Source organism: Micromys minutus (assembly GCF_963924665.1).
Source record: "Micromys minutus genome assembly, chromosome: 8".
In the NCBI taxonomy this organism is placed as follows: domain Eukaryota; kingdom Metazoa; phylum Chordata; class Mammalia; order Rodentia; family Muridae; genus Micromys; species Micromys minutus.
In genome coordinates, this window is record NC_137977.1 from 42,428,738 (window position 1) to 42,444,260 (window position 15,523).

Consider the following 15,523-nt stretch of genomic DNA (forward strand, 5'->3'; position numbering starts at 1 on the left):
TACATATTCATAAGAGCATCTGATTTTCAATAAGCCATATAACATTAAGTCAAATCTGAAACTTGAGACGAAAACAAAATGCTTGAAATGTTCACAAAAAAGCAACGCTATTGTTTAGTATTTAGCTTGTCTCATCCCCTAGAAGACATTGGTCATATGCACCATGAAGTCTGACTCAAAGTTTGTACCAGCTCTGAATCCAGCTTCTGTAAACTGGTTGCAAGCCCACTGCAGCTAAGGGTGGGTTAACATCTGCCACCACCACAGAAGTAAAGGAAACCTACACATTTGCCACTCATATTTAAGGAATAACACTTCTATGACTCCTACCAAGAAAATTCATTAAACTGAAGTTTAAAAGCAGAAGAGGTCATTCATCAGTTAAAGGGCTCTTGCTGCTCTTTCAGAAGACCCAAGTTTGGTCGCCAGAGCCTACACTGGGCTGTTCACAACTGCCTGTGACGCCAGCCCCAAGAGACCCGATGCCCCTTGGCCTCCGAGGGCACCTGCCCACAACACACAGAGCATGCAACAGACACACACACACCTACAAGGAAAGAGAAAGGGCGATCTTAGGCATGCGTGTGGACACACTCACCAGTCGCCTCACCGTCGTACACCTTTGGCCAGCTGTTCCCACGGCGGCAAACAGAGCCGATGGAAGAACCAAGGTGAGGTCTGCGTCCTCGAATGCTTAACAAAGTACAAATGTGTGCCATCAGTGTGCAGTAGGCAAGGCATTTCTAAGCAGTAGAAAACTGTGCTTTAGGAAATACAGAGATATCGAAAGGATCGTCTCAAAACTGAAGACTCATAGTACGGATACACATCTGAAGGGAAATCCACACTTTATCTCTAGAGAAGAGTATATGACAGAGCAAGGGGGGTTCCGAACTCTACCCAGACACATGGGGGAAACTGAGGATCAGCCGTACCTTCTATCTGTTTTGGAGACCCCTTGCTACTTCCTTCATGAAGACCCACAAGCTCTGCCACCATCTGAGTGCTCCTTTGTTCTAGTCCACCCCGCACCGCTACAAAGCTAGGGGTTGCTACATGAGACAGCCGGCCCCCAAAGCTAGCCTCAGAAGGAGAAAGGGACAGTCTTTGTATGGCTAACCTTTACAGGGGTGGTTTATTACTTATCCTCCTTGCCTTCTAGAGTCTTACAGCTACTTTTCCACCTGAGCCATCACCTGTCTAACCTGAGCATCCTCCAACTAGGAGGATGGAAAAGAATGCATCACACACACACACACACACACACACACACACTAGACTTTCTATCCATTTCCGTGACTTTTTTTTAAAGATTTATTTATTTATTATATATAAGTACACTGTATCTGTCTTCAGACACACCAGAAAAGGGTTTTGGATCCCATTACAGATGGTTGTGAGCCACTATGTGGTTGCTGGGATTTGAACTCAGAACCTCTGGAAGAGCAGTCAGTGCTCTTAACCACTAAGCCATCTCTCCAGCCCCATTTTTGTGACTCTTTAATTCCACTATTTACTTCCTCCCGGTTCTGGGGACCAAATCCAGGGTGTGCACTTCTGAGGCTTTGTGCTGTGGCCTCGCCAGGTCTCAGAGCACAGTGCTCTCTCTAAGCCCTTCCTTCCATCCTTTGAGACAGAAGGCATCATCATGCTGTGCTGCAGATGAAGACACTATGGCTCTAGAAGCTGCATAGCAGTTAGGGAATTAGCTCTGCAGTATAAGGGCATGTGCTGCCCTGGAAGAAGACCCGAATCTGGTCCCCAGCAACCCTGTCAGGCACCACACAACCACCTAACTCCATCTCCAGGGAATCCTATGTTCTCTTCTGGTTGCTCAGGTACCCACAATCACCTACACACACACACACACACACACACACACACACAAAATCTCAAAAAGCAAAAAAGAAAGTTGTCCCTTCCAAACAAGAAAGCCCCCAGTATGCAACTAAATGTCAACTTTGTGTATCTGAAACCTAAAGAAATCAGCAAGTCACTTGGAAAACAATTGATTGTTCTAGAAAAAGACATAACCCGTTTCTAGAAAACAAGAGAAGAAAAAGCATAAAGAAGTAATTCCATGTTAGAGACAACACAAGTCTCATGCCCACATTCAAGGGCCCAGGTAACATTTTCCCAACACCAGCCTGGCTTCTTCCCAGCTCCATCTTCCTTTCAGACAAGCTCATGTCCTAAAGATGGGAACTGGGTCCCAGGCAGAGAGCATGCGAAGGGTGAGCTCCTATGCAGGTACTAGATGTTCAATGCCTGCAGAAAGCAAAGCCAAATAGGGTAGCCTTACCAATAATGGCATTGTTTCCTCCAAGTTCCAACAAGCTTTTCCCTTTAAAAGAAAAGAGACATGGTTAATCCCCACTCGGTGCTCAGGGTATACTATCTCACAGTAGGGCCAGCCCAGTTATCTTTTCGTTTACTTCTGATTAATAAAGCAGCTTGGCAATGATATTGATGGCAATTACATCACTGTACCGTGGCTATGTAAGAGAAATTATTCTTGGGAACCACCCTGAAAGTGGACATGAATCACACACACTTTCTACATGTGGGAACATTACGCAAACAGCTGCTGCTGGCGGCTTTGGTCAGAGACACTGCCTTCTGTGGGGTTCGGCTGTGACTGTTGAGACTCATAACTGGTCAAAGCACTGAGAAGCAATGATCATGGAAAAGAGGGAACTCATGGGGTCCTTGGGCTTCCTGAGGACTTTATACATAGTTAATGGTTGATGGAGAAAGGAGATATTTTCTTCAGAGGTATAGCGACTGGTACAGCATCTGTACGCCTGTAAGCAAACCCTCACTCTCAATCCTTTAAGCAACCTTAATGAAATTAATTCACTAGGGGCCCGCCAAGATAGTCCAGCAAATAAAGGAGCCTGCAGCCAAGCCTAAATTCAATCCCCAAGACCCACGTGGTAGGAAAGAACTGACTCCTGCTAACTATCTTTTCACCTCTACATGTGCAATACACACACACACACACACACACACACACACACACACACTGATGCATGCATGTTATAAAACCTGACAAAGTTTTTCTAAAGGTACTCAGCGGGTCTCGCTCACACACACACGAGACATCAATGAAGGAAGGAGGCTAGTTAGGAGAGGGAAGGTGCAAATGTAGGAGACACAGAGAAAACAATGGGTGGGTAATCCCTGCATGTGAGTCCACCACTGTGGATTGGTGTTAAGGTGATACCTGATTGGACAGCGGAGAGGTAGATGGAGAAAAGGTAGGAAAACGGAAGAGGAGATGGGGAAAGCAGACCTGGATCCTGGTGGCCATAATTGGCATTAGGCAGAATTGACTATTTTAAAGGGATTTTATAGGTCTTTTATCTCTTATAGAAGGGTGGTTTGTATCTTTGTCTATTGGATGTAATCTCACTGTGTAGAGGGCTTGTGAATTGAGAATTTAATATATAAACCTGTATGAAAAGCTATCAGGCCTGAGAGTCGTGTTTGTGCTGGGCAGAGGGGTAAAGAAACACGCCGGGGCAGAAGCACCAGGGCAGGTGGAGTGAACCGTCTGGGAAGGGAGTCTCATGGAGAGAGTGTAGCTTGTGAACCGAGTGACAGTCTGGCTCCACGCTAGAGCGGTGTCCTTGGAGTGAGACCACGGTGGCCAATAAAGAGATAAGCCTTTCCATTTTTAATATTTACTGTAACACACCACGATTATTTAATCATTCAGTGTTGAATATATTAATTATTAGTTATCAGTTTTATTTCACTATCTACTCATGTCATGTTAAAAGGTGTGACCAGCAGGGCTCTTGACTCATGATACCAACTCCCTCCCATTCCAGAGTTATCACAGAACTCTGAGCATGGCTCATCTCCATCTCCCTGTATGCAGAAGATCCGCCTCACTTTTATGGCTATGTGTTTTGTTCTGCTCTTTTGAATGTGTTTCCTCCAAGGTCACTTACATGAAGTATCAGGACCCTGACACAGGAGAGCACATTCTCAGCACCAGGGCTCTGAAGCAGCTGAGCATCCAGTGGTCAGGAAATACGAAAGCTATGGCTGCTATCTGCAAAGCCTCTGAGACGACACCAGCTCCAGCTTCTGGGGCAGGAACTGACTTACTGACAGCTCACTGCCCACAGCACAGCAGTACACTAGGTGCTAAGAAGAAACAGAAGATTCTGCCGTCCAGAAGACAGCACTTTCTCTTTCCTGGACGAAAGTGATATTTAGCTAAAGGGAGACAGCCTGTGCACACTCCCAGTAACTGCTCTAATCTCCCTCCTGACAATCCGCAGCCCCCTCCAAAACAAAAGCGCCTATCACTTAGGAGAGCCAAATGCATTCAGGAGTTTACAATTCTACTCCGACACTTACACAAGAACAAAGTCCTGTTCTGTGTAAGGGGATGGTGAGGGGGCATTAAACTGCCCCCCACCGTGAAGAGGCATGGATGAAGATGAGAATCAATTCTCTGAGTTATTGTACACATGACGTGTTTATTGAAACCTACTAGCCATTTCTCAGTTATTGTTTCTCTTAATTTAGTGTGTACGTGTGTGTGTGTATAGATGTGTGTGTGTGGGGGGGGGGAGAGGGAGAGAGAGAAGAGAGAGAAGAGAAAGAGAGAGAGAGGAGGGAGGGAGAGAGAGAAGAGAGAGGAGAGAGAGAGAGAGAGAGAGAGAGAGAGAGAGAGAGAGAGAGAGAGAAAGAGAGAGAGAGAGAGAGAAAGAACTGCACAAGAGCACACATCACAGCATGCATATGGATGTCAGAGGGGATAACTTTGGGGAGTTTGCTCTTTCCTTCTTCCTTGTTCATGAGGTAGAGTCCCCCGTTATTTCAGCCACTGAGATATATAAGTGAGCTCCAGGTGATTCTCCTGTCTCTCTCCCATCTCACAGTGGGAATGCTGGGACAACAGCTGCAAGCCACCAGCTTCTTTACATGGCTTCCAGGAATTAAACTCAGTTATCAGGGTTGCATGGTAAATGATTTTCCCTCCTGAACCATCTTGCCAGTCCACACTGCCCATTTCTGAATTGCATTACATGTGGCTGGAATGGAGCTCAGTGTCGGAGCACTTGTCCCATACAAACCTTACAGCATTTGTCTTTACACTGTTGAGCTTTTAGGAGTTTCTATAGTCCATGCACACCTTTAATCCCTGTAGGAAGCAGAGGCAGGTGCATCTCTATGAGTTCAAAGCTAGCCTGGTCTACATAGCAAGTACAGTCACATAATGACATGCTATCTGAAGAAAGAACTTTCTATTCTAGACACATGTTCCATATCCAAGAACTGACTCGCAAACATCCTGGGCCCTTCTGTGGGCTGTTCTTTTCCCTTTCTTTCTCTGCTCTATTGTGAAGCACAGAAAGTTTTTTGATGAAGTTTAATTTAACTCTTGTTACTAGTTCTATTTGTGTCTTGGGCATCATTTAAGAAACCACTGCCCAACCCAAGGTAACAAAGTCTTATTTCCTAGGTTTCCAAAAATTTAGTCTTGGCTCTTACTTACATTTAGGTCTTGTTTGGTTGGTTTGGTTATTTTTAAAGATTTACTTACTTTGTGTATATGAGCACACTGTAGCTGTTTTCAGACACACAAGAGATCACTGAATCTCCTCACAGATGGATGTGAGCCACCATGTGGTTGCTGGGAATTGAACTCAGGAGCTCCGGAACTCAGTGCTCTTTGCTGCTGAACCATCTCTCCAGCCCCCACACTGAGGCCTTTTGATCTACTTTTAGTTATGTTTGGGGTTTAAAGTAAGACAAAGACAAATTCCATACTAATTCATGTGGCTATCTAATTGTACAAGCACTATCTGTCAGGAGACTGCTCTTATACACTGAAAATGTCTAGCAACTTTGCTAAGGAAAACAAAACAAAAGCACCCACTAGCAATAACTGTGTAGGTTCCCCCTGATCTGTAACTCTGTAGTAATTGTAAAAACAGAAAACATGACTGATCTTTTTCAAAACTGATTCAGATACTCAGGGTTCTTTGCATTGCCATTGGGATTTCCCTGATGGCTGATGTTGACAGCAATTACGCTGAGGTCATAGGTCACCTGGGAACAACTGGCATCATCTTTTCGTTTACTTAGGTCCTAATGTCTTACATAGGTACCTATCACAAAAGACTAACTCTCCTTCAAATTTAAGTGTCAACATTTTATCCTTTTGATATCACCATAAGCAGAATTTTCTAAATTTCATTTTCATTTGCTACAGACAGAAATGTAATTTTGTAAAGTTAACCCCCCATTCTATAACCTTACTGACATTACTATTTATCTTGTTGAGTTTTTGTTTGATTTGTTGTGTGTTAGTGTTGGGGTTTGTTTGTTTGTGACAGGGTCACTAGTCCTGGCTGGTCTGGAACTCACTACATAGACCATGCTGGCCTTGAATTCGGAGGTCCACCTGCCTCTTACTCTCAAGAGCTAGGATTAAAAGAGTATACCACCAGACCCTGCAAAAACCCTTCCAGCTATTGTACACTGATTCCAATCCTCAGCATAAAGCCAGCACTTACCAAACCTCTCCTGCACCATGAGGGCCACCTGCTTCCCCACCTGAGTGCTCCCAGTGAAGGACAGCAGGTTCACGCGCTCATCTCTGGCCATTGCTGTGCTGCAGGGAACAGAAAGGGTCACCCAAGCAAAAACACCTAGAAACCATGGTACCTGACAGTATCAGCAAGAAGCGTGCTATGAGCTCTTGGCAGGACAGTCAAAGTTACACGGAAGTCTATCCCAAGAGCACGAGGTAATGAAACAAACTCTTTGCAAGCAGAGCCAGCCACGCAGAAAGCTGGCTGACCTGTTCTGTGAGCTATGTGACAGCCCTTTAGGAAGCCTCCTTAGTTCATGAAGAAGGTTCTTCCTGTACTGAGAAGGAACCAAAATAATATGTCCCTAGTGTTGAGGAACACCAGGTGCTTTCACACTCATTATCTGTAATACAATTACTTTAAGAATAGCCAGACCAGGCTAGAGAGGTGGCTCAGTGGTTAAGAGCACTGACTGCTCTTCTAGAGGTCCTGAGTTCAATTCCCAGCAACAACATGGTGGCTAACAACCATCTGTAAATGAGATCTGATGCCCTCTTCTGGTGTGTCTGAAGACAGCTATAAAATACTCATATATAAATTAAATCTTAAAAAAAAGAACAGCCAGACCTGGGGGGGATCAGCTGCTCTTCCAAAGGACCCAGGTTTAATTCCCAGACCCCACTCAGTAGCTTACAGCCCTCTATAACTTGGTTCCAGAGGACCTGACACTCTTCTAGGCATGCAAGTAGTATATATGCAGGCAAAACACTCATAAACATAAAAATAAATCTTTTACTTAAATGAAAAGAACAAGCAGCCCTAATGGCACAAGCCTGTAATCCCAGCTACTTGGGAGACTGAGGTAGGAAAATCACACATTTGAGACATGTCTGGACTACAGAATGAGTTCCAAGCCTTGGGGACAACTCAGAAAGGCATGACCTCAAAATCAAAATCCTCATGATTACTTCCGACCGCCCCAGGAACCCAGACAAGATGCACTGTCCTTGAAGCTAGGGAGGTAGCTTGCTTCATCGCATTCAGGTGTGGCGGGCTATGCCATAGTTCTAGAAGCTGAGCTGTGAAGGCAGGAGCATCAAAAGTTCAAGTCACCTGCGACCTGGAATTTTCCACAACCAGTCCCTCCCTTTAACTTCGTTTTCTTATCCATAAAACTCTCCCCGTGCCCCACAAAATACACAATCCTTTAAAAATTAAAAGCTCTCTAGGCTTTCTAGCTGGTTCTGAGAAGCGTAGCTCAGGGACTATGCGTTTGAACTTCTGTGTTTGCAGCTGTTTGTGCTTCTGTTCAGGGCGAGCAGCAGGACAGCCCTGCACTGACCTGCAGACTGGACAGCTTGATCTAACCCCTCAGATAAAGCTCCTCAGGTTCAACCCACAGTCTTGAGGGTCCGCATGACAGGCAGCTGTGCTTAGCAAGGGTCTACATATGCTGCTGAGCTGTGACAAGGCCAGCACAAGGATGCCCAGAGTTCAAGAACAAGTGTAAGCCAAACAATACAACACTCATGTTTCAGTGACATCTTAAAACACTTCAGCGGGGAATATGGGGTTTGGCGAGTAGAGAGGGAAGAAGATAGGTTGTCTAATATCCTCATTATAGGAACAAAGACAGAAGAGCCTAAGATTTTAGACCATCATGGTGACAGACTTGACACCTAGGGAACCTAACTGGTCAAAGTCCAAGCTGGTTTAAAAAAATCTTTCATGATGATCCAGAGAAATTTTAGCCAGTTCCAGATTCAAGACGCTGTAACCTCTTGAAGTAAAAGAGTCACAAAAAAAAAAAAACCTAATATTCTATGATTCCATTTACATAAAGTGGCCTCCAAAGAAAATTCATAAAGACAAAAAGGACATTAGTGATTGAGGACGATTTCCCATCCGAACCAATTGGAAATGGATGTGGGTGGTGTGTGCAGTTTCTTTCCAGCACGATCTAAACATCCTGGAATAAGACAGCAATAGTTACAGCGCACTGAATATTCTAGAACTGTGGTCCCCAACCCTCCTAATGCTGTGACCCTTTAATACAGTTCCTCATGTTGTGGTGACCATATTTTTTTTCTACTTCATAACTGTAATTTTATGAATGTCATGAATCGTATACAAGTATCTGATATGCAGCATATCTGATATGTGACCACTGTGAAAGGGTCTCAAATTACAGGATAAAAATGAATGTTCTAAAAGCTACTCAACAGGAGCTGAGGGCATAACTCGGTGGGAGAACCCTTACCTAGATAGCATATACAATGCTTGGAACAAAAATCCAAGTGGTACAGTTTCAAAGGTTTTTATGAATCTTCCGGTAGTTAAAACAATGCTTCCTAGCTATGGTGTCAAACTTGCTGAGCTGAGAATGGCCTTGAACTCTGGTCTTTCTGCTCCCACCTCCAGCGTTCTGAGATTATAGACATGTGTCACCACACCTGGTATATTCAGTGATGGGAACTGAACCCAGAATTTCAAGTGTGCTAGACCCTCCATTTCCTGGACTGCATCCCCAGCCCCACCTTACAGTCAGCTAAGGAAGAGACAATAGGCTAGGTTCTTAGGCAAGGGGTGTGATGTCACAGCTTTGCTTTATGGGTCTCTGGATAAATCAAGTATCAGGAAATTATTCACCCAAAATATAAACACTGATAATTTGGTTAGGTCAGTAACTAAAACCCAAGTATTCCTTAGGAAGCTTACGCACTAGCAAGTGCCCAGCAGGTCTACATTATTAATGGCCACAGAGGCAGCCTCGCCTCCTTAGCTGCACTGGGTTTGGTTACTGTGGTAGAAGATTCCCACCAATCAACCCAGGGCCCTTCAACAAGAGGATGCTCTTCATCCATTTACCTACCCGATATCTGCTCCACCACAAGTCAGGGAACAAATGGCTCCAGGCAGCAGGTTGTCCTCCAAAACCTTGGCTATGATCCTAGAAAGGAAACAGCAGATCTGCTCAGCCACTCCACATCTTTATAAATGAGAAATAATTCCTTATCACAGGACTTCCCTTTTCAACTGACTCTTCAAGCACTCAAACCTGGGTTTTTCCTCACGGATTACAAATAAGGTTTACAGACACAAGCAGAAGCCTGCATTTAAAATAGAGTGTTAAAGGGAAAAAATGTATAGAACATCATTAGGAGATATAAAAGCATTGCTTGGGTGGTTAAAAAAGCATTTAACTATGAAGACACATCTGAGTCAGTATGACAGATTGAAGGCTGGGGCATACTCCTCAGTGAAGTACATGGATGAAGCCTTGCTTTTTCTTCTTGTGTCCCTAACCACACAACCATTACAACAGTAAGGAAATTCAAAAGGAATAAGATGCAAAAGATGAGGAAATGTAAAGAGACTGCACAAACAAACAAGGTGTTTGACTACGCCCTCGCATCTGCTCACACACAGAGGCAGCAAAGGGAAGCAGGGCTGTTTAGCTCGGTTGACAGTATTTGCCTAGTGAAGCCCTGGGCTCAATCTCTAGTACTGCATAAACCAGGAGTGCAGGAGCATGCCCGAAATCCTAGTACTTTGGAGGTAGAGAAGGAAGGATCAGAACTTCAAGCAAGTTCAAGGCTGGCCTGGACCACAAGGGACCGTGTTCTCCCACCTCCCTTTCCCTGGAAAAGGAAGCGATAATGGATGAAAGGAAGCCAGACATGGTGGCACATGCACTTTGGAGGCGGAGGCAGGAGGATGCAGAGCTTGTGGTCATATTCAGTGTGTAAGAAATGTGAGGTCAGTCTGGATATAGGAGGACCTGTCTCAAAACACAAAACTGAAGCAAAAATGGATGGAGTGGGGAGGGGAAGAAGTCTCTGAAGCCCAGGATGTTACCATGGAGATGTACTGACTTATATAACCCTGAAGTAGTACAGGGCTTGTGTCTGCTGGCTTCAGTCAGAAAACAGCAATATCTTACATGCCCAAAAGGCCTGTGCACATGAAAATACTTTCTCCTTCAATCGAAGGGCTGCAGTTAAATGAGACCGAGGTTACACACTGCCTAACTCTGGCTGTGAACTGTGAAAAATGGCTGAACTAGCCAGGCATGGCACGTGTACTAATCAGTTCTCACTGCTTTGTTAGTGGTCTGCTCACCTGACAGTTAAGATCTCCACGGTAGAGCCCTTGCCTAGCATATGTAAGGTCCTAAATTCACCAGGGGTAGAGGGTTTCTCAGCCATACACTTGTTGGACAATTATGAAATAAATACAATCCCTATTTCTTTTCTACTGCAGATGTTTTTATTTTTCAAGTGATAAGATGCCAATAGCTGGCATCCTTCCAAGCAGGTAAATGAAATTACATGGCTCAGAAAGAACTACATCAGGCTGGAGAGATGACTCAGTGGTTAAGAACACTGAGTTCAATTTCCAACAACCACATGATGGCTCACAACCATCTGTAATGGGATCTGATGCCCTCTTCTGGTGTGTCTGAAGACAGCTATAGTGTACTCATATATAATAACTAAATTAAAAGAAAGAAAAAGGGAGCTACACAAACTGCCTGCCAAGATACTAAAGTCTTACTGCCAAAGAAAAAAGTTCCTGCTCACTATGCAAACACACTTCCCCACCATTAAAAACAAAAAACAAACAAAAAACAAAAAAAAAAAAACTCCTGCCTGATGGTGGTTATGCAAACTTTTAATCCCAGCACTCGGGAGATAGAGGCAGGTGATCTTTGTGAGTTTGAGCCCAGTTTGGTCTACAGAGAAAGTTCCAGGACACAGAGGAACCCCGTCTGGAAGGAAAAACAAAAGCATTCAAGCACACATACACATACACCAGTGCCTGTCAATCATCCCTGGCAAGATATGTTATACCAGGAAAAATAAAGCCTGTATACACACATACTTACTTTGTGACAGCTATACTAACGAGGGAAGTTGTTGGTGCTCCTTTCCTAGAGACATTTAGGAGAGACAGAGAGAGAGAGAATTAACTTGAGGAGAGGCAAGTACCTTTTATTTCAAAGAAAAACAAACAAAAAAAAAAAAGTTATAGAGAAAGCTTCTAATTAGACAACAAATGACACTAGTAACTGAAATGGAAACCTATCCTTCAGGAGGTGTCTCAGGGATGAGGAAACCTCACATAGTAACCCTGCTCCAAATGATGCTGAGCGCAGCTGCTGCAGGACCAGAGGAACTGTTACGGAAGGGAGGGGCACTGTTGACTACATAACTAACATACGGGGTTTCAGCGCTGGGTGATCGTTAATTAGGATTGTCAACTTCATGGGACTAAGCACGGCCTTGGACAGTGCTGAGACACATAGCACTAGAAATTAAGTGTGGTTAAGAAAGGGCTTCCAGAGATGATTAACTAAAGGGGAAGACCCACTCCAAATGTGGGGAGCACCATCCCATGGCTGGACTCCTGGACTGAATAAAAGGAGAAACGGAAGCCAGATGAACAACAGTGGTTTCTTCTTCTGACTGAACGGATATGAACAAGTTGGTCCCACCACCACACTGGCTCCGCCATGATGGAATCCATGCTCCCCATCTCCTCCTGTAACCCAGAATACACCTTCTTCCCTTAAGTTGCTTCTTATCAGGCAGTTGGTCATAGCAATGAGTAAGTGCAGACAGAATGCACAGGTTCCTTTGGCAAAATGGTACCAAATCATTAAGCCTTCAAAGTACACTGTGTTTTATATTCTATTGAGGGCATTACTTAACACTAATAAATTTGGCTGGGCACACTGCTGGGCACATGTAATCCCTGCGCTCAGAGGGGTGAGGTAGTAATATGGTGTGAGCTACAAGAGTCAGATCCTGTCTCAATCAATCAATAAAAGCCTGGAGATGGTAGCCCATGCCTGTAATACCAGTCCTTAAAAGGTAGAAGCAAGAGTTCAAAGTGTTCTTCTAAAAAAGAAAGAGGGGCAGAGGGAGAAAGAATCAATCAATCCATCTGAACTGGGGGCAGTTCTATGGACAACTGAGCCATTAGCCTATGGAACCTACCACCAGGTTCTCAAGTGTCAGAACGAAGGTACAACTTAAAGTAAGAACAGCTGGCAGGGGAAGGAGCCACTACTACATCCAAACATGTTGCCAATGGTCAAATACAAATTAAAAACAAGTCCAATGTGCACACGTGACTTAATGTATTCATTAGAGTTTGGAAGACACTTCAAAGCATCTAAAGCCCTTTCACAGGGCAGAGCAATGGCTCTGGCTATTTAATCACCTCCTTACAATGAGACCGGAGAATGACAACTTACCAAAGGCAGACATTCCCTGTGATCAGAGCTATGGCATTGTTCCAGCCAAACACAGCCACGGGGAAATTGAAGGCAGTGATGATTCCCACCAGGCCTAACGGATTCCACTGTTCGATGAGAGCATGACCAGGTCCTAAGGAGTATAAATATTCACTTGGTATTTGTTATGAATAAAATCCTAAGCCGTTTCTCTTCAGACCAAAGAATATTCCTGATGCTTCCAAGGATTACCTCACAGAGCCAAAGAATTAAGAACATATTGTATAATGTAATGTGTTCATTACTACACTTTACCTCATACCTCAGGAGCTGCAGAGGTAAGGGCATTATGGATCCCATTTGGAAGATAGAGACATGTCATGAAAGAGTAGGAGGTTTCCCCCAAGAGATGTGAACACAGAGGGTAACATATAAACAGGACACAGACACGTGATTCTCAGGTCCGTGATCTTCATGTTGTCGCTTGACCTCTCTAACCTCAAGACAAGAAAGCTCATGTTACAGGCTCATGTTGGATGGATTACAAAAACGTCATTCACTGTAAGGAAATGAAAAGTACGAGTAGAAATGTTTATATTTTGGCAGATGTGGTTCATTTGGCAGACTGCTTGCCAGGCATATACAAAGACCTGGTTCAGATCCCTAGCACAGCATAAGCTAGGTATGGCGGCTCATGCCTGTAATCCCAACATTCAGGAGGTGGAAGCAGAAAGATCAACTGGGGGTTTTTCTCAGCTCTATGGCAACTTCCAGCCCAGCCTGGAATAGATGAGACACCATATATAAAAAACAAACAAAACCCCAAAACTCATATTTTATTGCAAACTTTAAAGCTAATCCCACAAAGGCTTGTTTTAATCGACAACTGGCCGGGTTGTGAAAATCAGAGCCAAGAAGCGTTCACAGACCTGGTCAAACATACATACTGTCACACACAGGAAAGTGACACTTGTCATCACTCACACTGGACGTGGGACCAGTAACCAGCATCCCAACTCCCGCTGGAACAAAGTCTCTCACAACAGGGGTCTGTGGTCCCTGCATGGTTCTCCCATCCTCAACTTCATGCAGGCCTCTTCCCCACTCAAAGGATTCTACCACTGTCCTTCAAGGCCTGGGGTACTTCCCAGGGAGGGCATACCTGGGACAGAATGTCCCCTACACATTTACAGTCCTTTCCTCTAATTGGCATGCTCTATCATAGCTACCAATCTCTGACACTGCCCTCGATCCTAAATCATAATGTGGCCAGAGGGCCACAAAACTCGGTTCTCTTCTTCCACTCTGTGGGTCCCAGGAATAAAACTAAAGTTGTCCGCCAGCATCCTGCTAGGCCATCTCGCTGGGCCCACAGAAGAGTGCTTGAAGCTCTGTATCATGGCACCAAGCACTTAGCTTCACCGACTCCAGGCTTACTTTCAGAAGGCAAGGTGGGTCCCCCGATCATCCTCGACAAGCCAGCAGCATAGTCGCAGACGTCCACGTACTCCTGAACCTCTCCTATTCCTTCCACTAAGATTTTCCCCATTTCCAAAGACACCTAAAAATATAAAAATCCAAGCAGAATTTCCCAAGCAGAATTTGTATATTAAACATTAAGCTGAGGACAAAAATAAAATGTTTCATGTAGGTAATAAACTAAGAAAATCTTTTCTTCTGAATTTTTTACTTGCTTTTTTGTCTTATTTTTTTTAATTTATTTATTATATATAAGTACACTGTAGCTGTCCTCAGACACACCAGAAAAGGGATCAGATCTCATTGCAGATGGTTGTGAGTCACCATGTGGTTGCTGGGATTCGAACTCAGGACCTCTGGGAAAGCAGTCAGTGCTCTTAACCACTGAGCCATCTCTCCAGCCCTGTCTTATTTTTAATATATTGTTTTTTATTAATTCTTTGATAATTTCATTCATGCATATAATCCACCATGCTTTGATGACTTTTAAACTAGGTACTTTTTTTTTTTTTTTTTACTTTTCTATCATTCCTCTAAAAGAAATGAATTTCAAAATTTATTTTTCTTGGCTCGGCAGATGGCTAAGAGCACTGACTGCAATTCCCAGCAACCATCTATTGTGAAATCTGATGCCATCTTCTAGCACACGAGTATACATGCAGATAAACCACTCATACACATAAAACAAATAAACCTTTAAAGAATTGTTTTTCTTAAAAATCAGAATCTTAGGACACACCTATAACGTTAATCTTTTTAAATCTGATTCAACGTAGTAGGGCAAGGAAACACACAGAACTCCAGCAGTTAGGAGTCTGAGGCAGAGGGATCACTTGAGCCAAGGTTAGACAACACAGCAGAAACCTCAGTCTCAAACAAAACAAAATGCATGTATGTGAACTCTTGACAGACTATTCTTGACTGATCTTCAACACATCACTAAAAGACTTCAGAAATACTTTACCAGTCTTCCCAGTAATTGGATCTTCTCCCGCAAGGCATCTCCAATCTTTCTGACTATTTCTCCTCGCTTTGGGGCAGGAATCTAAGAAAAGAGTGGAATTTTGATGTCAAACCCTATGTCCATATCTACCAGTGTCAGAAGTGAACCGCAGAAGAACAGACTGGATCTACACTGCAAGAGGCTTTTTGGGTCGCTGTGAAACGGCTAACATCCCTGGAGCTACGTCTTCTGGGAAGCACAGACAAAAACAGCAATGAACAGTTATGAATCATCAAAGAC

General features: G+C 43.9%; 1 protein-coding gene across 1 annotated transcript in view; it reads right to left on the reverse strand.

Annotated features, from left to right (window-relative positions):
* ALDH7A1 (aldehyde dehydrogenase 7 family member A1) overlaps positions 1 to 15,523 on the reverse strand; it is a 34,459-nt gene that overhangs the window by 10,132 nt on the left and 8,804 nt on the right. The window contains exons 4-11 of the mRNA XM_080920484.1: positions 15,245 to 15,325; positions 14,239 to 14,362; positions 12,823 to 12,955; positions 11,449 to 11,493; positions 9,433 to 9,510; positions 6,543 to 6,640; positions 2,303 to 2,344; positions 599 to 693 (exon numbers count right to left, since the gene is read on the reverse strand). Of these exons, the coding sequence (XP_080776610.1) occupies positions 599 to 693; positions 2,303 to 2,344; positions 6,543 to 6,640; positions 9,433 to 9,510; positions 11,449 to 11,493; positions 12,823 to 12,955; positions 14,239 to 14,362; positions 15,245 to 15,325 (696 nt within the window). The remainder of the gene's footprint in view (positions 1 to 598; positions 694 to 2,302; positions 2,345 to 6,542; positions 6,641 to 9,432; positions 9,511 to 11,448; positions 11,494 to 12,822; positions 12,956 to 14,238; positions 14,363 to 15,244; positions 15,326 to 15,523) is intronic.